The 26,594-nt window shown below is 42.8% G+C and overlaps 1 protein-coding gene and 1 long non-coding RNA gene across 10 annotated transcripts in view; one reads left to right on the top strand and one right to left on the bottom strand.

Moving 5' to 3' along the window:
• Positions 1 to 26,594, top strand: part of Cpeb3 (cytoplasmic polyadenylation element binding protein 3) — a 185,448-nt gene that overhangs the window by 128,654 nt on the left and 30,200 nt on the right. For all 9 annotated transcript variants that reach the window (XM_052186656.1, XM_052186680.1, XM_052186657.1 and 6 more), the window contains exons 7-8: positions 10,392 to 10,510; positions 24,102 to 24,216. In XM_052186656.1, the coding sequence (XP_052042616.1) occupies positions 10,392 to 10,510; positions 24,102 to 24,216 (234 nt within the window). The remainder of the gene's footprint in view (positions 1 to 10,391; positions 10,511 to 24,101; positions 24,217 to 26,594) is intronic.
• Positions 6,332 to 10,654, bottom strand: LOC127687871 (uncharacterized). Its single transcript, XR_007978514.1, has 3 exons — positions 10,475 to 10,654; positions 8,326 to 8,460; positions 6,332 to 7,687 (listed from the first exon to the last, which is right to left on the bottom strand). It is a non-coding gene; the product is annotated as an uncharacterized LOC127687871 (long non-coding RNA).

Here is a 26,594-nt window from a genome sequence, read left to right on the forward strand (position 1 = left end):
ACCTCTCTCAGTATCTCCTGGAGAATGTCTCTTGTCCAAAGTTGCTGCCTCTGGAGTTATAAAAATGTCTCCCCACCCTGGACTTTCTATCCTTTCTGCATGAAGCAGCTGCTCCTGATACTGCTATAATCTAACCCCTTGGGAGGGAATGGAACTTGTGGGACCACACAGAGAATCTAGCCATGGAGAGCAACTGTACTACACTGTGGTTGGCAGAGGCTTCTGAGCAAACACAAGGGCAATAGCCAGCCTCAGATATTGGACTGTGGAGAGGAGATGGCTGTGTACCTCGGAAACTGTCCAGACTCTGAAATGCCAGCAGTGGAGGAAGCTGTAATCCACAGCTTACTCTGGCAGCGGGTACAAGCTTTGTCAATCTGGGGCACAGGTCCAGGTGCACAGAAGTAGACATGGGCACTCAGTGTAAGACAGAGTGACTCAGGAAAAGACTCCCTGCCACTTTCAGAAAAGCATGAACATCTTTTTTAAAAAACATATTTTTTGTTTATGTGTGTGGTTATTTTGCCTGTATATGTTTCTGTGCTTGTATGTCCATGCATCATGTATGTCCTGGTCCCCCAAAAGGCCAGACAGATGACAGCTGCCATTCGGTGTTTAGAATCAAACCTAGGTCCTCTGGAAATATCAGCCGGTGTTCTTTAGTACAGAGTCATCTCCTGAGCACCAAAAATATGCTTCTGAGCGGCTGTTTCAGCTGCAGTCCTGGAGTTCTCTATGCTACGCAAGCTGGCTTGCCTGCTGACCTTGTGACTGAGCCATGCAGTTGTAATGGTTTATGTAATACCAGCATGATTTGTGAGCCTGGCGTCAGGCAGGCCACGTGGATTCAGATCCACTTTGAACCAGCCAGCTAAGGTGATACTATTTGAGGGACAAGAAAGGGACAAACAGGTCGTTGAGTGGCTATAATAAGCTGGAGTGTAGCACCTATTTCATTTTCCTTCAGTTGGTCTAAAATCTGACTTTGTAAAAACAGGTTTGCAAATTTCATTTTTCCCCCATGTAGATAATTTGAATGGAAATAAGTCAGTGTTGTTCTAGTCTCAGATTCCAAGTTTTTCCACCTTCTGGGTTATGTAAACTGATCAGTCAGGAAGCCTAGTGAATTTAGCATGTATTTAATCTTTCACACTCTATAATAAATACTTTGAGTAATATTCTTTTATTTTCCTTTCATAAATGTAGGTCTTGGCTGACAGTACTAACACTCTGGTGAATTATGAATACATTTTAATATTTTATATACTTGCAGTTTTCATTCCAGGGAGTAGTTTTCTTGTGAAAACATTGAAAGTGCATTGTATTCTACTGAGGTGATTGTTTTTTGTCTTGTCCTGCTTAAACAGATGGAGCAACTTCTGTTTTTACTTTCGAGACCGTAGTACATTCCCACTTAAACTGTTTTATTAAGCACCTGTCTTCTCAGCATTGTACTAAAGTCGAACTGGGAATTTGCTTTTTGTGAACCATTTACAATTTGGGGAGCTGTATGGGAAGGAGAACAGCACTCGGGCATGTAGGCCGTAGGACAAAGCTTGAGCAACTACAGTAACAGGCAGTGTGTGTGAGGTCCCAGTGGTGCGGCTGTGCCTGGGCAGAGGCACTAGGGAAGGGCAGCTGCTTCATCCAGAGAGGACTCAGCTCGGAAGAGAGCACCTGGCAGAAACTGAAGTAAAATGCAAATTTGGCAGGTGAAGGAGAGAGGATGTTTCAGTTTTGGTTGGGACTTACTGTAGGGTTTGGTAGGACCAAGACTGAAAGTAGGACCAAGAAAGAGTTATATTAAGTAAAAGGATTGGAAGTGGGAACGCTGTCGCTGAATTGTTTGTCATGTAAGCCTGAGGACCTATTATCTGTCCACAGAAACCACACCAAAGGTCAGCTGTGGTGGCAGATGCCTCTTATCCCAGCACGGGAAGGGAGACAAGAGGGTCCCTAGGGCTTGTTGGGCAGCCTGTTTAGTCCAACCATCAAGTCTCAGGCCAGGAAGAGGCCACCCAAAATTGACCTGTGTCTTGCGCAAGCGCGCACACACACACACACACAAGTACACACAGGCATGCACATTCACACCCATTTACATCCTCACAGGGGTAGGGAGAAGAGGAGGGGGAGAAACAGTTATGGGAAACTATAAACATTATTGAATGCTAACAGTGAAACTGGGTTCTCTTCTAAATAGAGTAGGTGCCCATAGGCTTGAAGGGGAAACTGTTACAGAGAAAATGTATTGTCAGCGAAATGAAGAACTAATTGGAGGACATTAAAGTCAGAGGAGAAAAGAACTTAGTGTCAGAGCTTAAGCCTGAGGGCATGACTGGGGTACGTGTCTGCCGAAAACACAGCTGGCCAGGTGTTTGAGGGTGACTGAAAAGCAACAAATATGTGGACAGACACAGGCATTGGGTCTCGGGAAGAGGTGCCAGCAGTTACTAACCATTTGACCCTTAGCACTGAGTAATTTAACCCCTGCTTCTCAGTGTGCTCATCAGAGCTAGTGCCTCATTGGGTTTTTCCATTAGATAAGAGTACACATAAGCACCAGCACAAGGCTTAGGAGCAGTAGGTGTTAAATATATGCTCTCCATGAAAATGTAATACGTAGTAATATTAAAATCACCCAACTGGTTTGGTCAGTTCCTTCTAAACTCCCAGCCTGGTCTGACAGTGACTTGAAGGGACAGGGTAGCAGACTTCACAAGGCCCTCTTTATGACGAGAAGGTGTAGTTACATAAACAGCTGTAATGCCGAACTCTCCATGTCACTGCCCGGACTGCAGAAAGCGCCCCGCCAATCTCCGTTTTGGGGGTGTTTCTTCCCAGTCATCTTGCTTTCTTGTTCACTCCCAGCTGCTCCCACCCCTGCTCACCCACAGCCAGCCCACAAGAAGCAGTTGTTGGTGTGGTAAGAAGCAGAAAATGGGCTGGAACTACTGTGTATTTCAGCTCCAGGAAGTACATGTAGTCTGACTCCAGGTGGCGTGTTCAGGGACCCGAGAAGGTGAGCAGGTGCATTTTCAGGGCTATCTCTACACTGAGCAGGGCTGAGTCTTCCCACACAGGCTCTCCGTGGTTTCACCTGTACACATGGGCCATCTGCCTCTGGCCTCAGAGTGTGCTTCTGACGTCTCTGTCATCTCTTGCTTACTGAAAATAATCTCTCTTCTCTCTGTGAAGTTCACTTTTTAAAAATATGTTTAAAAAACTGGTTCTTTGGGTTTTTAATGCAGTTTCCTTTTTTAAGTATTTAAAAATACTTAATGTATTTTTTTTCAATTTGTATGTATGCATGTGTGTCACATGTGTGCCTATGAAGGTCAAAGAAGACCTTGGAGCTGGAGTTGCAATGTGATTGTGAGCTACCCTAGGTGCTCAAAACAGAACCTCAGTCCCTCTGGAAGAACAGCACGTGCTCTTAACCACTGAGCTGTCTATCCATTCCCTAATATACTTCCTCCCATGACCTCACTGAATATTAATGAAAAAGTTCCTGTGTTTAGGGCACATAAGAGTTCAAGCCATTTTAGAGTTGAGGTTTTCTAATCCAACAGGAAAATAAATGGGAGTGCTAGGTCTTCAGTGCTCTAGGCAGCAGGCAGGGCATTGCTGGTGTGACTCATTCACTCCAACCTCGTGTTCTAACCCAGAACTCACTTGTTCCTTTATACATGAGTCTGAACTCGGCCTCTCTGTGCCATGGCCTGCTCTCTTTCCTGAACTTGGAATAGCCTTGCTTCTTGGAAAAAAATATAGTCCTCTCCAGCTAGGTCTGGCTTCCCCTCTGTAAGTTCTCTGCATTGGGCAAATCTGCTGCAGTATTTCTTACCAGTGTTCTGTAGGACATACCCATACCACCACTCTGTCCTTGGAAACAGTCATTGTTTACATCCTTAGGTCGAAGGTCGAAATCTTGGGGTTTCCGGGGCAGGGTCCTTTGCTGCTATTCATCTTTGTAGAGCCAATGCCTACCATCATGCTTTGCACCTCCTAGATATTTTTGGTTCTCTTGAAATGAATCCAAAGACAAACCTCCTGAGGTAAACCAGGTAAGTTCTCTGATCTGAAATTCAAGGTCAGAGAGAATGTTTGAAACAGACTGGCTTGTGTCATTAAAAAAGTCTGAACCCAGGCAGCTCAGGCTGGCGGTGCCCTTCAGAGCTCTCCAGGAAGGGTATTAGTGGTTAAGAGCTTGGGTTTTGTGAGGTGAGAGATAGTTCTCTGCCTATCCAAGGCTTCGACCTATCTTTCTGGGGCTGCTCTCACTTCATCAGAAGTGTGTGTGGTTGGTTGGTCACCAATTTATAAATACAAACCAGGAAAGAGCTCCACACACTGGAATTTTTTTCTCATTTGTGGCTACTACTTGAAACAAGTAAATCACCAATAACAATTTAAAGGCAAGTCCAGGCCAGAGTCAGATGAGATGATCGCTAGGATTTAGGCTGTCTTCCCGGGCCTCCGAGGCCTGGCACCCATGGCCAGTTAGTTGCTGAGGGTATCCACCAGCTCTCGTAGGCTGTCTGATGCTCGCAGTGAAAGAACCAGAGTCAGAAGCAGGCCAAAGAAGCAATCTAGGCTGGAAGTGAATAGTACTATGTTTGCAGAGACTAAAGTTACAGAGACTTGGCCTTGCTAAGGAGTCTGCTGTCCTGAATTGGAGAAAGGGACAGAGAAGATGGCCATCTCCAGACCTACTAATGCCAGGAAAGGGATGAGCTGTTGAATGTTGTCATGGCTTTTGTATGTGACATCTGGCCAGAAAGCCACAAAAACAACTACTAAATGGGTAGGAGGAAGTGCCTGCTGTGAGGGGTGGCACTGATGTCCTCGTGGGAGAGGAAGCCTCAGCACAGCTGGAGTTCTGTTCTTCGTGACAGGCATTACATTAGAGAACAGAGAATCTAGCCTTTGTGCAGACTCAGTATGTATCCAAAGATAGCACCCAACTTCATAAAGTCTTAACGAATTTATGTTATTTCCTGTGTTTTCCACTCAAGCACCATTTGAATCAATTCTTTGAGGAAGAGATGAAATAGTTTTCCCTTACATCTCCTTGAAGGCATTGTGTATGAACAAGCAGTAAGCAGTTCTTTGTAACTTGTACAGCAGCAGCCAGCCTTAAAGCAGCCTGTTCTGACTGCAGAGAGGGAACACTAGGAAACTTGCTTGAGTTGTGTCTAGTGTGGCTCAATCAAAATTCCTAGGTGATAGATCTCAAGAACTTGCTGTCTGTTGTTGTTTGGTGCCAAGAACCATCTAAAAGTCATTGCCACTTTAGAAAAAAATGTTAGAAGCAGGTCCCTAATGATATTGTAATTAGTTTTATCTTCTTTTTACGTGAGGCAGTGTTGATAATGGGTAGCAGTGTGAGCTCCAGATCTGGCTTAGGTTTTAACTCCAAATTCAGCCCCTAGCTTTGACTCTGAAAATCCCTGAGGACAGGGTAATGACAACTGAGTTTACCCCATGGAGCCTGTGGGGGTGAGAAGAGTCAGTGGGTAGTGCTTCTCGGCCATGTTCCTAACACCCAAGGCCTACTAGTTATGGTAGTAAAGCTTGGTAATAATTATTAACTATATGGGGGATAAAATACCTAAAATTATAATAATGAAAGATATTTAAGACCCCAGGAAGCTTTGTATTTGAAAACCAACGAAGAATATTTTAGAGGTAATTTTTAATATGTTCTCAGGCATTAAAAGAAAACATTCTATTAATTAAATTTACCCTTCAAAACCCTAGCCAAATAAAATGGAATTGTGCCCTTATACCACCTACCCATTCCTGATCCTTAAGAACATCACACCGCCATTTCATGCTTATCTAAAACTCCCTCCGTGTTCCAACCCTGAACTTCTAACCTGTTTGGTACCAGTGGGAAGTGAGGAATTTCATTCTAACTAGTCTGTATATAACCCAGGGTCATGACAGTAGCAGTGACTACAAGCTCCTGCAGAGCTCACCTCTCTTCCTCAGACTGGCTCTGAGCTGAGAGCTTCCCATTGTTCACCATGTCTTAGAAGTCCCCATACACCTCAGCTGTCATTTCTGAAACTGGGGGCATTTTATGAACTTGTATCTGTTACTGACTCAGAGAACAGGAAATAAAGGAGAGAGGTTTTGGGTAAAATAAAACAAAACAAAAAAAAAAGCATTATATGTCTTTCAAACTAATAGAACCTGCCATCAAACTTGTGATTAGAAGAACACTATTTATAGGTATAATTGACTTTTATTAAGGGGTATATGTTAAGACTAGCAAATAAAACTATACCTGTCAGTTTTCTCTTGTTGGGAATGACCAATGATATTGGAAGCATATATCCAGCCAGTTTAATGTTTGGCACTATTCAGCCTATTGAGTAATTTTAATTAAGGCTTACTTCCACATCTAGATCATTTCCATTTATTCACCAGATACTTTGTAAATGCAATGTAGAAAGGAGTACTTATCATTCACATGAGTTACAATTTTATGACATCATATACGACAACTCAGTGTTAATTTTACACACATCATAAATTGAAATTGGGGCTGGAGAGGAGGCTCAGTGGTTTAGAGTACTTGCTATTCTTCCAGAGGACCCAAGTTCAATTCCCAGAACCACATTAGGAGACTCAACAATCACCTGTAACTCTCACTTCAGGGAATCCAACCCTGCTGGCATCCTCAGGCACCCCCACTTCTGTGCACTCCTCAAATGCAGACACACATACACATATGTAATTCAAAATCATAAAAAATGAATGAACATTTCTTTAAGTGCTTTCGGCCATTCGAGATTCCTCTGTTGTGAATTCTCTGTTTAGCTCTATACCCTATTTTTGTTGATTGGATTGTTTGGATTTTTGGTGATTAGCTTCTTAGGTTCTTTATATATTTTGGATATTAGCCCTCTATCGGATGTGGGGTTAGTAAATATTTTTTTCCAATCTGTAGGGTGCTAATTTGTCCTATTGACTATGTCCTTTACCATACAGAAACTTTTTAGATTCATGAGGTCCCATTTATCAACTCTTCATCTGAGAGCCTGAGCCATTGGAGTTCTGTTTAGGAAATTTCCCCCCTATGCCAGTGAGTTGGAGGCTCTTTCCCACTTTCTCTTCTATTCAGTGTATCTGGTTTTATGTTGATGAGATCCTTGATCCACTTGGACTTGAGTGTTGTGCAAGGTGACAAGTATGAATCTATTTTCATTTTTCTATATACAAACTACCAGTTAGACCAACACTCTTTATTGAAGATGCTTTATTTTTTCCATTGTATATTTTTGGTTTCTTTGTTGAAGGTCAAGTGTCTGTAGGTGTGTGGTTTTATTTCTGGGTCTTCAGTTCTATTCCATTGATAAACATGTCTGATTCTGTACCAATACCATGCAGTTTTTATCACTGTTGCTCTATAGTAAAGCTTGAGGTTAGGGATAGTGATTTCCCCAGAAGTTCTTTTATTGTTAAGAATTTTTTTCACTATTCTGGGTTTTTTGTTTTTCCAGATGAATTTGAGAATTGCTCTTTCCATGTCTTTGAAGACTTGTGTTGGAATTTTGATAGGGATTGTGTTGAATCTGTAGATTGCCTTTGGTAGGATGGCCATTTTTACTTTGTTAATTTTACCAATCCATGAGGAACAGTTAGAGGGCAGACCAGGAGTGGGATAAGGACTAGACTGTAAAGAAAGATTAAAGAAGAATAAAAAAATAAAATAAATAATTCATGAAACAGAAAGTCAACATTTGTGTGATAGTTCCATTTACAAAGCAGTTTTACATGTATTATCCAACAGGTTAATATGGCTGTAAGATAAAAGGACAAATATATTCTTCATTTTACAGAAAAAAGACCTGACGAGATTCAAATGTTTACTATTAGAGTTCATGTTTGCACCACTTATGACCTCAAACCAGCCACTTAATCACTCCATACTGTTCCCTGAACTGTGAAAAAGAATTAAAAATAGTACCTGCTTTGTAGGCCAGGAGAGGGATGAGTGCATAAGCCAAGGCCTTTACATCAGTGCTTGGTGCATCATAAATGCTGTTAGCATTTATCATAATCATGTATCATAAGTAACTGTTATCAACTGGTATCACACAGCTTGTAAATGTTAAGTTAGTAAAAGCAATATACCCAGATCCTGGTCTCCTGACTCCTAGTCCAGAAATAGTTGTCATTCCAACGACCAATAAACATGATGATCATAAAGATAATTCTCCTTTAAAAAGGAAAAGAAACTGAAAAAGAAGTGTTTGGATCTCCCAACACAGCGCAATAAAAGCTGTTTAAGAAGAGTAAGGCACTAAGTACCAGAGTCCGTCTGGTCACTGCACTGTTCTCATGCAACCACGTGTCATCACGCAATGCCGCAGTCCATGGAACTATTCCACGTCAGTGCAAAACAAGATGCCAAGGTCCATGCTTGTCAGGCCAACTCTCCCGAAGCTGAAACAGGAAGATGTCAAGTTTGAGGCTAGCCAGGGTTACATAACCAGTTCTAGGCCAGCCTGGTATAGCCAGACCCTGTCTCAACAAGGAAATATCACACACACACACACACACACACACACACACACACACAAACAAACAAACAAACTAAAACAAAAACCCCACCACCACCACTGGCTATGTCCATGGAAATCCTTCAGTTAATATTGATGTTTGCTGGTCAAAGTGGAGATAGTAAATGGCTATGGGCATTCCCTGTAGATAGAACATCTGTATCAAAATCTTCTCCCATCCCCACCTCAGGGCTCAGAGAGCATCTGTCCAGGAAGACAAGGCTGAAAGAATATCAAAGCCAGAGGATGGAGAAGAGGGCTGTGAATGCTGTCTTTGGGATATGGCATGGTTACAGCACTCACAAACTCACCACAGCTTTGGTTACCTGCATAGGACAAAGCCAGTCAAAATTCCAGCCCACCTCAGCTAATAGCTGAGGAGCTATTAGCAGTTGATGGCTACTGGTGGTGGGGAGTTAATTTTTCTTTGGGAGTATAGCAACCGTAGTTTGCCAGTGCTTCAGTGGATAGCCTTATACCTGTACACAGGTGGGCATGCCTAATTGGACTCAATAGGTTGTTTAAAAAAGAAGAGGAGCAGAAAGAGGGGGAGAGAGAGGAGGAGAAGAGAGAAGGATCAGGAGAAAAGAAGGAGGAGAAAGAAGAAAGAAGAGGGAGGGAGCCGGGCGGTGGTGGCGCACGCCTGTAATCCCAGCACTTAGGAGGCAGAGACAGGCGGATTTCTAAGTTCGAGGCCAGCCTGGTCTACAGAGTGAGTTCCAAGACAGCCAGGGCTACACAGAGAAACCCTGTCTCGGAAAAACCAAATCCAAAGAGAGAGGGGGGGGGAGGGAAAGAATAAACTGGGTGGGGACTTGTTGGGAAGGGCCCAGAGGGGGTTGAGGAGGAGTGGAAGGTGAATACAGCTAAAACATTGTATACAGTATGGAGTTTACAAAGAACAAATAATAGTAAAATAGATCTTTAAAAGCTTTAAGAGGAAAAAATACATTTATAGTTTGTAGATTCTCTCAGGAGAATATTCCTTGGGAAAACAGCACCAGTAATGAGCAAATACAAACCAGTCTGTTGGGCTGTTTAAAAAGCAGCTTTGGGGAAGTATAATTCACATAGTATACAGTTCATCAAATTAATGTGCGTAATTTTTCATATGCTCACAGTCTTGTACAACCATCAGTCACCAGGATGAGTTCCCACCACATCAACCTCCCCTAGTTATAGGTAGCCATTAATCTGTGTTTTATCATGATTTGCCTCCTCTGGACATGGTGTTTTCTGTCTGGCTCCTTTCACTTAGTACAGTATTTTAGTGTTTTCCCTGCTGTGCACGAATCAAGACTTTTGCTTGTTAGATGGAAATGATGCTTATTTCCTGGATACTATTTGTAGCTTGCACCATTCAGAGTCTACCTTAATGATGAGACCTACTTTGTGGAAATTCCACAGAGGTGTCTGAACTTGCTCTCTTGAGTAGTTCTGAAAATTAAACGAAGTGATGTTAGAGCACCCAGCTATCACAGTAGCATGTGATTTAATTAGGCAAGATAATTGTCTGTATGCACCAGGTACAGTGCCTAGCACAACAAGGTTTCAGGTCCCTTTGCCCCAGTTGAATATCCAGGGTTTAGTAAGAATTTACTAACAATGCAGTAATAGGCTTCTTAATTTGTAGTCTAGACTAGTATGTAACTCCTTATGTAGCTCAGGTTAACACGCCTGGCAACGCGCCCACCTCAGCCTCCTGAGCACTGAGAGTCCAGGTGTGAGCCCCCACACCTGCTATAGATAATATTTTCACTACAGTTTTGAGGGTGAAGTGCTGATTTCTCCCCCTTTTGTTTCCTTCTCCCCAAGGCTATGCTTTCCTGCTGTTCCAGGAGGAGAGCTCGGTGCAAGCTTTGATAGACGCCTGCCTAGAGGAAGATGGGAAACTGTACCTGTGTGTGTCCAGCCCCACCATCAAGGATAAGCCGGTACGTGACCTGCCGCCAGCTGCTGCCTTCCCAGAGTGCCTGTACAGTTGACTAGCTGTTTCTTCTCCTTATCATGGAAATGCAGTAATTAGGAGCCTTGTACCTGGGTTGACCTTGCTGTGTGGAGCTAAGACTGTTGCTGGTGACGAGAAGTTAGATTAAAAAGTACTCAAATTTCATGTTTCACTTTCGAGACGAAGGGAAAATAAATGGGTCCTTGACGTGCACTTAAAGCTTGGTAAGCTAACTGCTACTTAGAAACACTGACTTGAGGGGGAACAATGCTCTTAGAGGTTCTGGCAGCTCTTTTCTGTCATTATTTCAAATCAAGGACAGGAGGGATTTATTTTTTAATGTCCTTGAATGTATACTTTATGCTGGGTTGTATCCACAGCTACCTGATGGGTGGGCCAGCAGTTCACACTCAAAAGGGACAGTTTCAGCAGGGCAGGAGAGGGCGGGGCAGAGAGCATGGTACTAATGTTGTAAACAAGTGTGTGCTCACCCTTGGAGAAAGAAACAAAAGAGTTTGTGGCTAAGAGCCTGTGACTTCTGAGCTATTGTAGTGAGTAGAGAAGGGTCAGGACCGTGTGCTGAGCAGAAGAAAGGAGTGTAGTTAACCTGGCACTGGTAGGAATCCATGGGCAGTTGGCAGGGGCAGGGTGGCATGAGTTTGTATATAAAGGCTCAGTCCTTAGGGTGGGAAAGATAGTGATGTGGAATGAATGGGCAGCCACTGCACATTTTTGTCAGAGATATTTGGGCTCACTTGTTCAGCTAAGTATATTCTCAGAAATGTGTCTGTGAAGACTTGGGTTAGATGTCTGAGCTTGAGTCTTGACTTCATTATTTAGTATTTAAATATATGTTTGGTTCTGAGTAAGCCATCTGGTCATTTCCTAAACTAGAAAATAGGAAAAACAAGTCATTCTTTGTTGGGTTTTTTTTTTAGAGAAAAATGAATGTAGAAGCACTCAGTAGTGCAGGTACAAACATAACTCTCTAGTGCTCTCAGTCACTCATAGTGCTGTGGTTCAGGACGGGACAGCTAGAGCTCAGCCATGTGGCCACACCTCGGGAAGAGCAGGGCTTCCAACTGGGACTCGGCTACCTACAAAGAGGAGAAATAGTATATACGTAGAAGGGGGATTAACACAGAATGGGATTATTGGATCATGGCAGAAAAGTTAATACAGAAAAAGAAACGTTATTTGAGACATTATTAAGGTGTCATTGTAATTGTTAAGTTCTGGCTCCATTGCCAAATTTTGATAACCGTAATAACATTGTTGAATGCTGTGGCTGTACAGGTGAGGAGACAGTAAGTAGCGAGGGGAAAAGTAGGGAACCCGTGTTAACCTCGAGCTTTACTTAAAAGGTGTGTGCATGGTGTGGGAGACGTGAAGGCTCACTGAGAGAAGGAGCACGTAATACATCATCTGAATAACAATTAATCCTTTACTAAAGTCCCTTTAGAGTTGTGAGATTAGAAACTTTCTACCAAATATAGCAGTGAGCTGTCGTTAACAGTCAGTCTGCAGAGATGCCCCTGGTATTCAGTGATAAGGCAGTGAGAGTGAACTAGGAAGGCTATGCTAGCAGGAGCCATGCACTGTCAAACCGCATGCAACACATTTTATATGTAAAAAGGCAAAGGGATAGGGGTGCTTGGTGATGTCATTACGCCCACACTAGAGAACAAACCGTAGGACTGAGCTGAGCTGAGATGCTCAGGGCTCAGACCCTCCATGTCACTGGCTCTGAAGGTCAGGGGAGGAGAAGATGTCTGGTAGGGCAGGCCCGTGCCTGCACAAGATGTATCCCGAGAGGGGAACAAATTGATCGTGCAAACATATGTGGTATGTTCTTCTTAGTGTTTGCACTCTAAATATGTGCATTACTCCAGACTTTAAGGACATTGAAAATAATTAGTATAATCTTCTCTGCTGGAAATGTTTATGAGAAACTAGCTTTTAATTGTTACTTCACATTTTTACCTGATCACATATTGCCTTATCTGAGCTAGAGAAGGAGTTGAACTGCAGATAAATTCTGATGGTGACTATCAAAAACATGTTTATTTGATCCAACCATACTCAGGATTTCCAGCATTAATAGTTGGGATAAAACATAGAAAGAAATACCCTCCCGGATGGCTTCTCTACTTTGAATGAGCTACATTCCATGGTAGATTACAGAGCTTTTGTCTCCAGTTTTGCAACTTCTTTCTGGGTGTTAGCTTTCCATCCAGGGCTCTCAGCCTCATTTAGACACAGCCCCTTGTTAGTGGCTCATATACACCCCAGCCCATGTAGATGGATGTCCCAGAGAGAACAACAGCTAGAATTGACCTTCCCACCTAATGAAGGACCGTAGAGATAGGCACTCACGCAGCAGGCTGTCTCAGCTGTGGCTCCTCGTTGCCCCATGTTGTAGGCTGACTAGCTTTCACCTTCTACCCTTCGGGATGCCCTGATTGTGATGCTTAATCCTTTCTGACTCTATCAGAATAAAAAATGGATGGAAATATAGCAGGTTCCAAAGTTACCTTGAAGATTTCCCTACCCTTTCTCCTTTTTCTCAAATCAAATCCCTCTTCCAGTTTAGTGAATTAAGTTATTAGATTGTTTTCCCAGTACAGAGCCCAAAAGTACAAAGTCTGCTCTAAACTATCTTGTTCAGGATAATGCTTGTTTTAAGTCAATCGAATCCCAAACTGATGGGGTTTAGGGTGTAGTAGATAGGTGGTTTTGTTCAGTGATTCCCTTCCCTTAAATGGTTCTATGTAGATTGTCTGTGTATAGCTTTGGGCTTGAAAGGTGACAGAAAAAAACTGTGTTGGTTGCCTGATTATTTTGACTCTTTATTTCCAAAGGAAAAAAGGAGAGATTGGCAAGAGCAGGAACTGCTGTGGGTTCAAGATCTATAACTCCTTCCTTTCTACAGAAAGCAGAGCTCCACAGTTCATCAATCCCAGGCACCCCACATAACAGTAATGTCTGTCTGTGTGCTTCCAATGAGGCAGGGGAGGTGCTATGAACAGCAGTCTCTCCCAAGAAGGTGACAAAATAATCACAGACTGACCTGAAGGTTCTAAACAGCAAACTATAGAGCAGATATCCTGGATGAGCCCCACAGAGATAGATGAAAGAGACAGAAGACAGGAAGACAAGGAGATGATAGCGAGTCTTGTTCTGTGTTGTTTTGAGACTGGACACTGGGGTCGTCCCATGGAACTCTGGCTGACATGGAATTGATTTATAGAGCAACGTGATACCAAACTCAAAGATCTGCCCGCCTCTGCCTCCCAAGTACTGGGACTAAAGATGTGCACAACCATGCTTGACAATGATTCTTGCTTCTAGGATAGCCTGGCTAGAGCTATGAGACAGGAAACACCTAGAAAAGAATCTAAACTGTATCACCAAGCTGACATGTGCTTGTGTAGGTTAGATTTTGGATTGTCTCTCAGGTGACACGACCATTCCCTTACATACTGAAAAACAAAATTCAGTGGAAAGGATGATGGAGACAGAGAAGCTGGAGTTAGATGCTACTTACTGTTTCAGTTCTTTTTTAAAATTATGTTTTAATTGATTTATGTGTGCATGTGTATACGTATGGGGGCACATGTGAAGGTCAGAGGACAGCTCTGTAACATTAGCTCTCTCCTTCCACCCTGTCAGTCCTGGGAGTGGAACTCTGATCATCAAGACTTGGTGGTTAAGTGTCTACCTGATGAGACATCTGACTGGCCCCTTGTTTCAGTTCTTAATTCTGTCTAGTCTGTCATTCTGGTCTCTCTTGACCTACTTATGTGCCTGGAATTTCTGCTCCACTACAGTGTCTAAGGAACCTCTCACTGTTAGTTGTTCTTCCTTAGTTATAGAAACAGTCCAGATTTTTTTTTTTTTTTTTTTGCCAAGGAGTTGAGAGCTTTCTAGTCTGGCTTCAATTTCCCTCCCAACGTTTTTTGCTTTTTCTTTTCTGACCATCATATTTATTTATTTACCTTCCCTTTTCTTTCATGTGTATGTGTGGAGTGCACACATGTATGTAGAATGTTTCGATATGTGTGTGTTTACAAATAATGTACATAAGAAGGCATGAGATAAATATTGGAAAAGCTTTCTTCATCACTCTCCCACTTCATCGTTGAAGCAGAATGTCTCAGTCAGACCGCGTGCTCATCAGCAAAGCTAGTTGCGCTAACCGGCTTGCTCAGGGCTCTTCTGTCTCTGCGCTCTGAGGCTGGGATTACAGGCAAACTGGCATGCCCACCTGGATTCTAGCAACCTGAAGTCCAACCCCTCGTGACTGTACAGCAAGTCCTCTAATGGCTGAGTCTCTCCCTCCCCTGTACCCTCATGTTTTAATCAAACTGAAATATTTTTGTTTCTGTCACAAGGTCAAATTCCTACCCTTACTTCAAAACCTTTCTCAAATGCTATGAACTTTTTTCACTGATCATCTTACTGTCTATAACAAATTTTAGCTATCATAGCAACTATCAAACATATGAACAAGCAAAGTCTTTCCAAAAAATCAAGCTGGGAAAAATAAGTAAAAGCTGTTGTAGGACACTTGAGTTGATGGCCTAACCTTTCTGCTCATGGCGTATCTCAGACCATGTCATTCTCCATGACTGCCTGCTGAACCCTAACTTTAGCTTTGGCTTGGCTCAGTTAAATTTGGGTTTGTAAATCCGTCTTAGGATCCTCGCCTAAGTCACCTTGTCATGTGCTACCTAGGAAGTCATTTACAGTTTTACCTCAATTTCCTTATTTGTTCTTTGAATTCTTACTCTTGATCATGAGTTGGGCACCTTCTTCCAAGAGTTTCTCCAAAGAAGGAATTCCTTGTCTGGAATAAGAATGTGAAACCCCCCATTCTGTTTTTAGTCTATGAACTTGCAAGTGGATCCAGAGCTGCTTAGAGATGCTCATGCCTGGTCCACAGGTAAAGTGGAGCTCTGTGTGGCCAGGGGCCACATGGAGCAGTGCACAGACAGCTGGTGCTTTCCTTCAGGGACCACATTCAGTGTTCACCTACGTGTTTTCTAAAGAACACATGTCCAGTTGACAACCATCTTGAAAGTCTCACCATTGACTGCACATACCTTGTACATTTTATATTAAGTTTCTCCTTTTATTAAAAGTTCTATATCCACAAAATATTTGAGAAACATTGATTTTATTCAGGCTGTAAAAGCATCTTACAATATACAACAAATTTGTATAATATTGTATAATATTCTCTAACCCTGCATCGTATAGCCCTGCTTTGGACATGACACTTGTATAGATCCCTGTGAAATTAGTTATCTGAAACCCTATGAAGCAATAGGCTTCCTCCAAGGAAAAACTCAGTGACCTGATTGGGTTTTATTTTCGTTTATTTTTATTTTTAACCATATGTGTGTATGCTATCTGTAGTAGGTTTATGCACATAAGTGTAGTGCCCTGTTAAGATCAAAAGAGGGCATCATATCCCCTGGTGCTGTAGGCAGTTGCTGGCTGTTTGCTATGAGTGCTGGGAATCACAGCCAAACTCTGCCAGTGCAGTAAATGCTCTTAACTACTGAGCCATTGCTCCCCCAGACCCTCACCCCAACTGTTAACAGCCATCCTTCTTAGTACCTGGAGCTGTAAATACACATGTATAGAAACATTGGACCAAATTGTTTTGCTTGGCTACAAAATTGTTTGAGGCACACATCTGGAATTTAAAATAGCCAAATAACAGCTTGGAGGGAGGAAGGGGGGGAGAGAGAGAGACAGAGAGCGAAAGAGAGAGAGACAGACAGAGACAGAGACAGACACTGTTTTGTTCGTAGATTCTTGGTGGTGCTGGCACATGTATGGTGGACCATGGTCTTTCAAAGCAAGTCCTCTCCTACTGAATCTTCAGCTACTACTCTGGTCATTTCTAATGTATAGAGGATAGGCAGAATCGAGTTTGGAGAAAAGCAAGTGGTTGCTTACTAGCAGAAATACATTTTCTGCCCACCAATGGAGCCCACTATGGCTCCAGCCAATGGCCTAGAGAACAGGAAACCTCACAGGTTTGCAGGATAGTTAATGTGAGGTCAAATCATCCTGGATTTCAGTCTTGAAATGACTTAATTTTCATGATTGTTAGATTATTGGTCCCACATGTTTAAGTCATTTTTATTGTATATAATTATAGTAAGGTAAAGTGTGACTACAGAAAATACATAAGATGTATTTTCTCTTACTTTGCCTTAGTGAGTATTAGTTCACAAGGAATTCATAATGCTTTTAAAAAGTCACCTAGGGGCTGGAGAGATGGCTCAGTAGTTAAGAGAACTGGCTGCTTTTGAAGAGGACTAGGGTTCAGTTCCTAGCACCAACATGGTAACTCACAACCATCTGTAACTTCAATTCAGGGCATCCAGTGCTGCCTTCTGCATCACCTACGTGCACACAGCGCACATGCATGTAAGAAAACACTCATACATATTAAATAAATAGGTGAATATTTTTAAAAGGGTTTCATCATCTTAACCCCAAAAAAAGAATTTATAATAAAGTCTATGCCGTCTTGGGGAACAAAAGAAAAGAAAATGTATAGCTCAGTCATGCACTTGGGTGTGAAAAGTGCTAGTAGTTCCAAAACCCAATCAACTGTCGTGTTTTCTAAGTGACATTTGGTGACGATGAGCACAAAGTCATTCTGATTACATAATTAGCCTGTGACTTACTGACATCACAGGCACAGAGCAGATGCCCGTGTCCTAGAGTGCCCATGGTAACGAACACAGTATATTCCGTGCCCCCGGAAGTTGAATGAGTAGCACGTTTCGGGAGCTGTAGTAGGGCGGTAGCTAAGTTGGTGTGGTGGGGCCTGCCTGTAATCCCAGTGCTTGGGAGGCCAGACTAAGAAGGTCTTGAGGTTGAGAACAGAGTAGGCTGGCTACACAGTGAGGCTCTCTCAAAAAGAGGGTGCAGAGGAAAGTGTACCCATTGTTCCTCAAATCTGCATATAGAGTTCATTAAGGCTGGACACTTTAGTGGGCAGTTGGGCCATATACAGATGTTTAAGCTCAGCGTCAGAGGACCCTAGCTGTAACAGTGGGAAATAGGTATGTCAGGGAAGTGAACTAAAGGACCCTAGCTGTAACAGTGGGAAATAGGTATGTCAGGGAAGTGAACTAAGGACCCTAGCTGTAACAGTGGGAAATAGGTATGTCAGGGAAGTGAACTAAAGGAGCTGCAGCTACTCTGAGCAGGAGGTTGTAGGGAAGATTTGAGGTTGGGAGTCATGGATGGAGAAGAATATGCAGATGTTGTGACTCTTTCAGTCAGGAAAGTGTTCGCTTGTACTTTTGACTGTAGCATTTCATTAATAATGGCTTGACTAACTCAAGAGTAGCACATGCAGGAACATTACATAACCTTTTTTGTAGTATCATTTGTTCGCTGTCTGTCTGTCTATCTATCTATCTATCTATCTATCTATCTATCTATCTATCTATCTATTGCTAAGCATCCCTATGAAAGAGCACACAAAATGCCGTGCTTCATTAGTAGCTGACGGCCCAGGAGGGGCTGTGAAGCCTTGCGTGGAGTAGGCACTACAGCTTAGCGCACACTGCAGGGCTCACCTTACTGTACCTGGACACCTGGAGCATCCTGCAAGCACAAGACAGAATTTCCCAGTTTTACTTATTGCTACCTGTCTAGAAAGGATTTTGGCTCTTTAGATGACATTCCCTGGGCCTTATTTTTGTCTGAAAATCAGTTAGACCAATGGTTCTTTCTCAGCCTTCCTAATGCTGCGACCCTTTAATACAGTTCCTCGTGTTTGCTACTTCATAACTGTGATCTTGCTAATGTTATGAGTTGTAATGTAAATATCTGTCTTTTCCAAAGGTCTTAGGAAACCCCTGTGAGAGAGTCATTCCACCCCCAAAGGGGTTGTAACCCACACGTTGAGAACAGCTGGGTTAGAGGGTTAGAGTCACAGCTTTGGGCCTGCGGCCCCAGAGCCACATAGGATACAGACCTCTTACCAAAGCCAAGGGCTGATCAACTACCAGGTTCTGTTGTTTGCATTTCTCCTGAGTTACCGGGTGGTCGCCTGGTAGAGAACAGATGGCATAGTCCTGGAAATCAGCTGATTAATTATTATCTGAGAAATGAAAATTAGCTCAAAAAGAAATACAAAAGATGTATGTACTTTGAAAAGTTTAATCCCCAAATACTGCTGCTATAGCTGTTAGTTTCTGTGTTTAATAATAAAACGAGCCCTTATTCCATGAACAAGGCAAAGATACTTTACAAACTATAAACTCTCCCTGTCCCTGCTGTCACACTTCAGTGATTTGGTGAGGCCTGTGGTACTTAAAATAGAATTGCTGACAGCTGACATGGGTCTGAGTACATCACTTCAACTGACCCGTTACAGCTAGATGTCAGGGGACTTGGCTTAGCTGACTCATCCTGGCTGGGAGATGGGTTGGGATGCTGCCACTTGCTGTGGAGAGCATTCCTGATGGTTCTGCACTATTGTTCTGTTTCATGTGAAATGAAAGGATTGTAGGACCGGGGGAGAAAAATAGTCTTTTCTTGAAGAGTAGGAACTTGAAGGGTGTTGGGGGAGGGGGAGGGGGAGGTGATTAAAGTTGACAGTGTCTCAGCTCTGAGCTTTGTAGGAGAGAACTAATAGCCACATGGCTGGGGGGAAGTAACAGCTCTGGTACCTGAGTCAACCATGGAACGGCAGTGCTGACTGTTGAGTTCCTTTGGGAAAAACAGGTGGAACAACATACCTTGCGTGGAATATTTGTGTGGTGGGTGTTTGTAACCTACAGTGATAACCCAAAGGGTGAAGTGTGAATATAATATTTGTGTGGTGGGTGTTTATAACCTACAGTGATAACCAAGAGGATGAAGTATAAAGCAAGGTGTTCCAAATGAGTGCCCAGAATTAGTGATCTGGACATATCAAAACGCTACTTTGAGGCTAAATAGAGAATTGTAGGAAGGTTAAATGTTGTTTTAACACACACACACACACACACACACACACACACACAAAGCAAAAAACTTGAAGTACCTTTTTGTTTTTTTCTTCCTTCCTTCCTTTCTTTTTCTCTCCTTCTCTCCCTCCCTCCCTCCCCCTCTTCTTCCCTCCTTCCCTCCCTCTCTCTCTTCTCTTTCTCTCTTTCTCTCTTTCTCCCTTTCTCTCTTTTTCCCTTTCTCTCTTTCCTTCTTTCTCTCCTTCCTTCCTTCCTTCCTTCCTTTCCTTCCTTCCTTTCCTTCCTTCCTTCCTTCTTTCTTTTCTTTTCTTTTCTTTTCTTTCCCTTTCCCTTTCCCTTTCCCTTTCCCTTTTTCCCTTTTTCCCTTTTTCCCTTTTTCCCTTTTTCCCTTTTTCTTTTTTTCCCTTTTTTTCCCTTTTTTTTCCCTTTTTCCCTTTTTTTCCCTTTTTCCCTTTTTCCCTTTTTCCCTTTTTCCCTTTTTCCCTTTCCCTTTCCGGGGCCCTCTATGCAACCCTGGCTGGCCTGGAACCCTATGTAGACCTCCAGGCTCAGACTTCAGAGCTTTGCCTGCCTCTTCTTCCCAAGGGCTGGGATTAAAGGCCTGTGCCAGTGTACAGGGCCATGGTGTTTTCTTTTATTCTGTGATTAAAGATAGAACAAAAATGCACGTTTCCATTTTAATTTGGCAGTTTTTGTTAATTCTCATTGAGCTCTTTTAGCTAGTCATTTTTATATGCCTTCAGTCTAAACAAGTGATTCATGCTGCATTTCTTAATGTTTTTCTTAGTAATTGGCTTGCTCTTAATTCTATTAATTACCTTTAGTTTTAAATAAATAAAATTTTAGTTCTTAATTTAGATCCATACTTAGTATTTTATTCTTTATTAATACTAAATATAGCCAAACTGATTTGGTAACATATATTTAATGAAGGTTAGTCTGAGAACTTTTAATTCTTTGGACAGCTGTCTAATATTTAAATATATTAACTAATTTACTACTATTAAAATTACTCCTAACTACTTAAAGTTAATTTCTGTAGAAGTAACCTTTGCAAAACAGTAACAGTTCATCACTCAATAGTATACTTTGGTGTAGGACAGTGATGTCCAAATATAAACATTATCTTTATGTCATGTTTAAAAGTTGCATAGAGATAACTTGGGATATGCTCTGTTAGCAATGTTAAACAGATTTCTTACCTGTAGACTTCTTTAGAGTTTTTGATTAAGTACATCAGTGAATGCCCTGAAACTGCAAGAAGATAATCTACAGCTTTCCCCAAATAGCAGTTGTCTGACACAGCAACCCCAAGGACATGAATTCTATAGAAAACACATCGGGAGACCTCAGAAGGGGAAATTTACACTTTTACCAATAACTGTGGTTTTATTAGTGTTGCAGTCCTTTAAAGTTACTCTGTGGCATAAATAAATGTTTATACCAGCAAGCTTTGTGTAAAACAGATCACTGATTCAGGTGATAAGAATTTAGAAGTTATGTTCAGCCTAAAATAGATTTCATGGTCCTTAGGAAAGCCTTTAGAGGAATGCATAATTCAAAAAAGAAACTAAGGGACAATAGATTTTGTGTTTTTCTCTTGTGAATGCTTATCGAGCATTGCCGCCATCAGGGAGGCACGAGTTGTGTGGAAGAAGCTTGTATCTCAGAGAGAGCAGCCATTGTGAAAGGGAAAGTCTCAGTCCCCTGCCACAGTGTTCTACTAAAGCAAAGAGTGCGCTAATGCTGGCCTATGTCAACTTTTCTCTAATTCTGCAGAGCACCAGCTCTGAGCAGCTGTTTTCCTGGCAGCAGCTGGGAAGTACAGGTTTCGTGACTAGGGTTGATCAGTACTGTATCCTAAGCCTTCTTCCTGTGATTTCACCTAAGCTGTAAAACCAAGAATGGAGCAAAGGAATGGAGGGCGGAGGAAGTGGTGATGGAGGGAAGACCATCGTCGCCAGGAAGGTTCTAGAGCTTCTGCAGTATTTTCTTGACCAGCCGAACCATACAGCTATTATAGAAGGTGTAATGTGTTTCCTGTAATGTTTATGAGATGAAACCAAGTAGATCTCTATGGAAACGTCATGGGATTTATTTTCATTTTGAAACGAAGTGATATGATACCAGTTGGATTAGGAAGTGCACAATGGTAGTCTTAGCTAGATGGGAAGTTAAGGCTGGGGGATGTTTGAGCCCAGGAGGTTTTGAGACTACCCTGAGCAATACAATGAGGCTGAAACTGAAGCGCCAAGAGGGTGGGGGGGGGGGGGGGGATAGTGACCATGACCAAAATCAGCTAACCGTGTGCGAGTCCATAGGCTGCCATAACAGCTCTGTTAGAATTCAGGCTGGAAGAGGGGGTTCTGTGTGGGAGGCACATCCATTTTCTATAACTGGTAACACTAAAACCTTTGTCCCTCCAATATCAGGAAATTATTGTTTATAATTAAAAATTAGTGATGCTCCCTCATGAAAGCATGAATGTGGGAAATGTCAAGGAAGCCCAGCTCAGCACGGCTCACATAAGTGCCGCTGTAAAGGAGGGTCACATTCTGTAGCCTGAACAGAAGGGCTAACAGGCTCATGTCCTCGGAGTCTAGGAAGAATTGAGAGTGTTGTGGGTGTTTGCTTTCTAGAAAGAGGAACAGTATAATAAAAGTTAAAATCAAAGCCTAGGCCAGGGCGAGGCAGAAGGTTGTGGAGTATCTCTAAGAAGCAGTTCCAGTTCAGAACAGCTGGGGGCAGACAGGAGCAGCATTTGGCAAGGCAGGATTGCCAGGTGTGCTGAGCCAAGCCACTGAGACTGGAAATTAAGTCTGTGGGTATTAAAATCTGAAAAATCCACCTGTGTTGTATCCTGCCTTAACCTGAGAGGTCTGGAGGATAGGCATTAATTCCTTAAGGGCAAACACCAGGTAGCTTCTCCCGGCTGGTTCCCGGTCACCCACTTGCCCACTAACCCCTCTGGGGACAGTGTCACCCTTATCTTTTAGGGTAGAAAGGGTAGCGTTGCTTTTGATTTGTTTGTTTTAAACTGTTATTTGTAATCCTGCCATGATTAAAAGAAATTTATTTGTTTTAAGGGTAAGCTGATAAGATACTTTACTTTTCAGTGTATGATAAAATAGTACAAACTATGGGCAGAAAATTAAGAATCCAAATAAAAAGAAATACTGTGGGCAGGCAGTGAAGTAGTTAGTAGGTCAAGATGTTTGCCTCCTGACAATGCAGAATGCGAGCCTCATGATGAGGTCCATCTTCAGAACCCTCAGAAATCTGGAAGGAGAGAACCCCCTCCAAAAACTGTCCTCTGGCTTCTACACTCATCTGGCATGCACGCCTATGCATGCATACACACCACACACACAAACATCTGGCATGCATGCCTATGTGTGCATACACACCACACACCACACACAAACATCTGGCATGCACGCCCATGCATGCATACATACACACAGGTGGCACACAAACATCTGGCATGCACGCCTATGCATGCATACACACCATACACACAAACATCTGGCATGCATGCCTATGTGTGCATACACACACACCACACATCTGGCATGCATGCCCATGCATGCATACATATACACAGGAGGCACACAAACATCTGGCATGCACGCCTATGCATACATACACACACCACACGCACAAACATCTTGCATGCATGCCTATGCGTGCATACACATAACACACACACACACACACACACACACACAAACACACTTGAATAAGAATGTTTTTTAAGAAATTTAGAAAAGAAAATACGCTGTAGTGGTTTCTTTTTATATTCTTTAAACTTTTATGGGTTGGTAAGATGGCACAGCAGTTAAAGGTGCTTACCACAACGCCTACTGCCTTAGAACTGACATAGTAAAAACAGAAAGCCAGCTCCTGCAACACACAACAGCTCTCTTCCCCTGTCTGTTCCCCATCTCTGTCTCTGTCTCCTCTCCTCCCACTCTGTGTGTGTGTGTCCGTCTTTGTCTCTTGCAGGTGCGCTCATATGCACACAACATTTGCCTTTATTTAACCAACCTTGTGTAGAAAAATCAGTTTAATAATTAGACACTCTTCTTTAAGTGTCAGTGTTTGCCATCTCTGTAATTGTTTGCTAACTTGAGTGTTAATAATGTTATGTCATATTGTTTGAAAGGTAAATATTTTAACTTGGGATGGTGTTGAGAATTGAAAATCCAGGCAAATAGAGAATTCTTAGAAAATCGTCCTAATGTTTCTGTTCCTTTTAGCTGGATTCATTACAAAAAGCTAAATGGTTATTAACAATGGTGTGTGATGTGTTCAGATGAATTGGATTCAAACCTCAGAATTTGCTGAAGACTGCCTTTAATGACATGGGTGGTTTGTGCAGGGTTCATGATATGTGTCTGGAGCGCTGAGTGGCTTCCCCAAGATGAAACGGCACTTCATACAGAACTTATTAAGTAATTAACTTGATTTTGTTTGGGACTTGGATGTTGTAAAAATGCACAAACAGTGGGTGTGTCTTGAGTCATCTTATTCTCATTTGGAGTTGATGGAAATGAAGTAAGGACCAAGTAAACGCCTTTTTTTCAGGTGCAAATCCGACCGTGGAACCTAAGTGACAGTGACTTTGTAATGGATGGCTCTCAGCCTTTGGACCCCAGAAAAACTATCTTTGTTGGGGGAGTTCCACGGCCCCTTCGAGCTGGTGAGTGGAAATAGAAACAGCACAGCCAAGCGCTGAGCCCCCATGCCTTAGCTCTGGTCCTCCAGTCAGCCATCCTCAGCCTCCAAAGGGATCTGCTATGACATTCACTGAGCGACGTCTTTATGGTTAAGAATTTCCCCCAACATGCTGTATATTCTTATGGTGTGGGAGTCAATTTCATTAAACCATTCTGTGGAAAGGATGAGGTCTATCTAGTTCTTTCCTTTTTACCCACATGTTTAAAATAATAATATCCGGCAGTGTGCACGTTCATGCCACTTAGTGTTGTTACAGATGACAGGCACCCTGACAGAAGCCTGCCCATATGTCTGGGTGCCTCTGCAGTCAGAAGCCAAGCTATGCTGGGGATTGTCCTGGGAATCCAACTGTACTTCTGAGCTTCCCAAGCAAGGTGTGATCTGATGAGTTCTTATGATTTCCAGAAATGAATCATAATTCTTTAATTATGATTTTGGAGAAGCTCTTGTTTTGTAGTGGGTTTTTGGTGCAGTACTGGGGATTGAACCCAGGACTTGACACAACTAGACACGTCTTCATATCCTCAGCCCACCTTCTGTATGTATTCTGACAGTCTCACGGAGTTGCCAGGCTGGCCTGAGACTCACTGTGTAGACCAGGCAGGCCTTAGAACCCTCCTTCCCCAAACTTCCAAGTGGCTGAGTCTGCAGGCCTGTACCACCTGGCCCAACCTCTGTTGTTGCTGCTGAGGGCAAGCTGAGTCCTAATGAACTAGAGACCTGAGGTGGTGTAGAACTGATGCTTCACCACTTAAACCCAGAGATAAGTCACGAGCAGTGACGACACACGCCTGTCGGCCAGACACTCTGGAGTCTGACACAAGATGCTTTTTAAATCTGAATTTTGCCTGAGCTACCACTTACTGAGTGAATACAAAACCAGCCTGGGCTACACAGAAAACTCTGAAGGATTCTCAACATTATTTGAATTCTAACTCCAGTGTACACATTAAAAACAAACAAAACTTTACAACTCTATAAAGATATCTTCCTAAATTTAATGGCTCACACTTGTAATTCTAGCACTGAGAGGCTGAAGCAGGGAGAGTTTGAGTTTGGGGCCAACTAGGTTAAAAACAGAATGGGATATAATCATAATTCTATTCTGAGGAACTTTTAAAATATTGTGATTATAGTAATTTTACATTATTTCTTAAAGTCAGAAATTTCTGGGTCTACTTTTTCTTCTAATGAAAAACTATAGCAAAAGAAAGAAAGCAAAGGCCTCTTCCTTAGCCAACACCACTGGTAAAATCTAGGAGGGCCCCCTTCGGGGAGTAAGGAGACTGAAACAGATGTAGCCTTTTGGTCTGAGTTAGGTGTTTGCAGGAACAGGGCGTGAAACGCTGGCAACACTTGTGATTGTTGCTGTGCAAGGCTGGAGGAGGACAGGAACCCTCACTGACTGCCTTCACCGCACATGGGTTTCACAGTTGGATAGTCACTGCTATACCCTGCAATAGCTACGATGCAGCAGAAGTTGTTTTAAGGTTTGACCCCTGCACTCTTTCCACATGAGAATCCTTGAAAGTCCCGAAACTGGACATGGGGGCACAGACCTGGAACCCTAAGCAGAAGGTGGACCTCCTGAGTTCCAGGCCAGCTTGTCTCAGTAAGACCCTGTCTAAAAACAATGTCCCACAATCATAAAGTCATACAACTGGCTTTTAACTAGTCAGGCCTTGTCTTTAAGTCACTAGAAGTGCAGTTTATAAGCTACATTGTACCCAGTGTTCAACATCAGCAGGATGCTGCAAGCTCTAGAATCAGGCAGAACTAACACTAGGTGATGGAGCTGGGCCTGGTGGCACACCTCTGTAAGCCCTGTGTGGGGGAGAAGAAGGCAGGAGCTGGGCCTGGTGGCACACCTCTGTAAGCCCTGTGTGGGGAAGAAGGTGGCAGGAGGGGCAGGATGCAGTGTTATCCTTAGCTGCATAGAGAGTTCAAGCAAGCCTGTATTACATAAGATCCTGTCTCAAAATGCAGAGAGAGGGAGAGGGAGAGGGAGAGAAGGAGGGGGGGAGAGGAAGAGGGAGAGGGAGGGAGGGGAAGAAGAGAGGGAGGGAGGAAAGAATATTTTAAAAAGATTTCTATTTAGATATCTAATCAGAAATAAGATTTGTGTTCTTTGCCTAGAGATTATACCTAATAAATCTTGGATTTCTTTTCTTTTTTAAGTTAGTTATTTTTGCCTTAAAATTGGTTTGTTTGGTAGATAGTAGCAGAGACCTAGTCACTCGGTCTTCCGGAGTTGCCACTTCCAGCGCACTTGACAGTGCTTTAGAGAGCAGCTGGTGGCTAGGCGGGGAGGAAGTCCACTGTTTAATATAAGCCAGGGCG

Source organism: Apodemus sylvaticus, chromosome 1, assembly GCF_947179515.1.
Source record: "Apodemus sylvaticus chromosome 1, mApoSyl1.1, whole genome shotgun sequence".
Taxonomy (NCBI): domain Eukaryota; kingdom Metazoa; phylum Chordata; class Mammalia; order Rodentia; family Muridae; genus Apodemus; species Apodemus sylvaticus.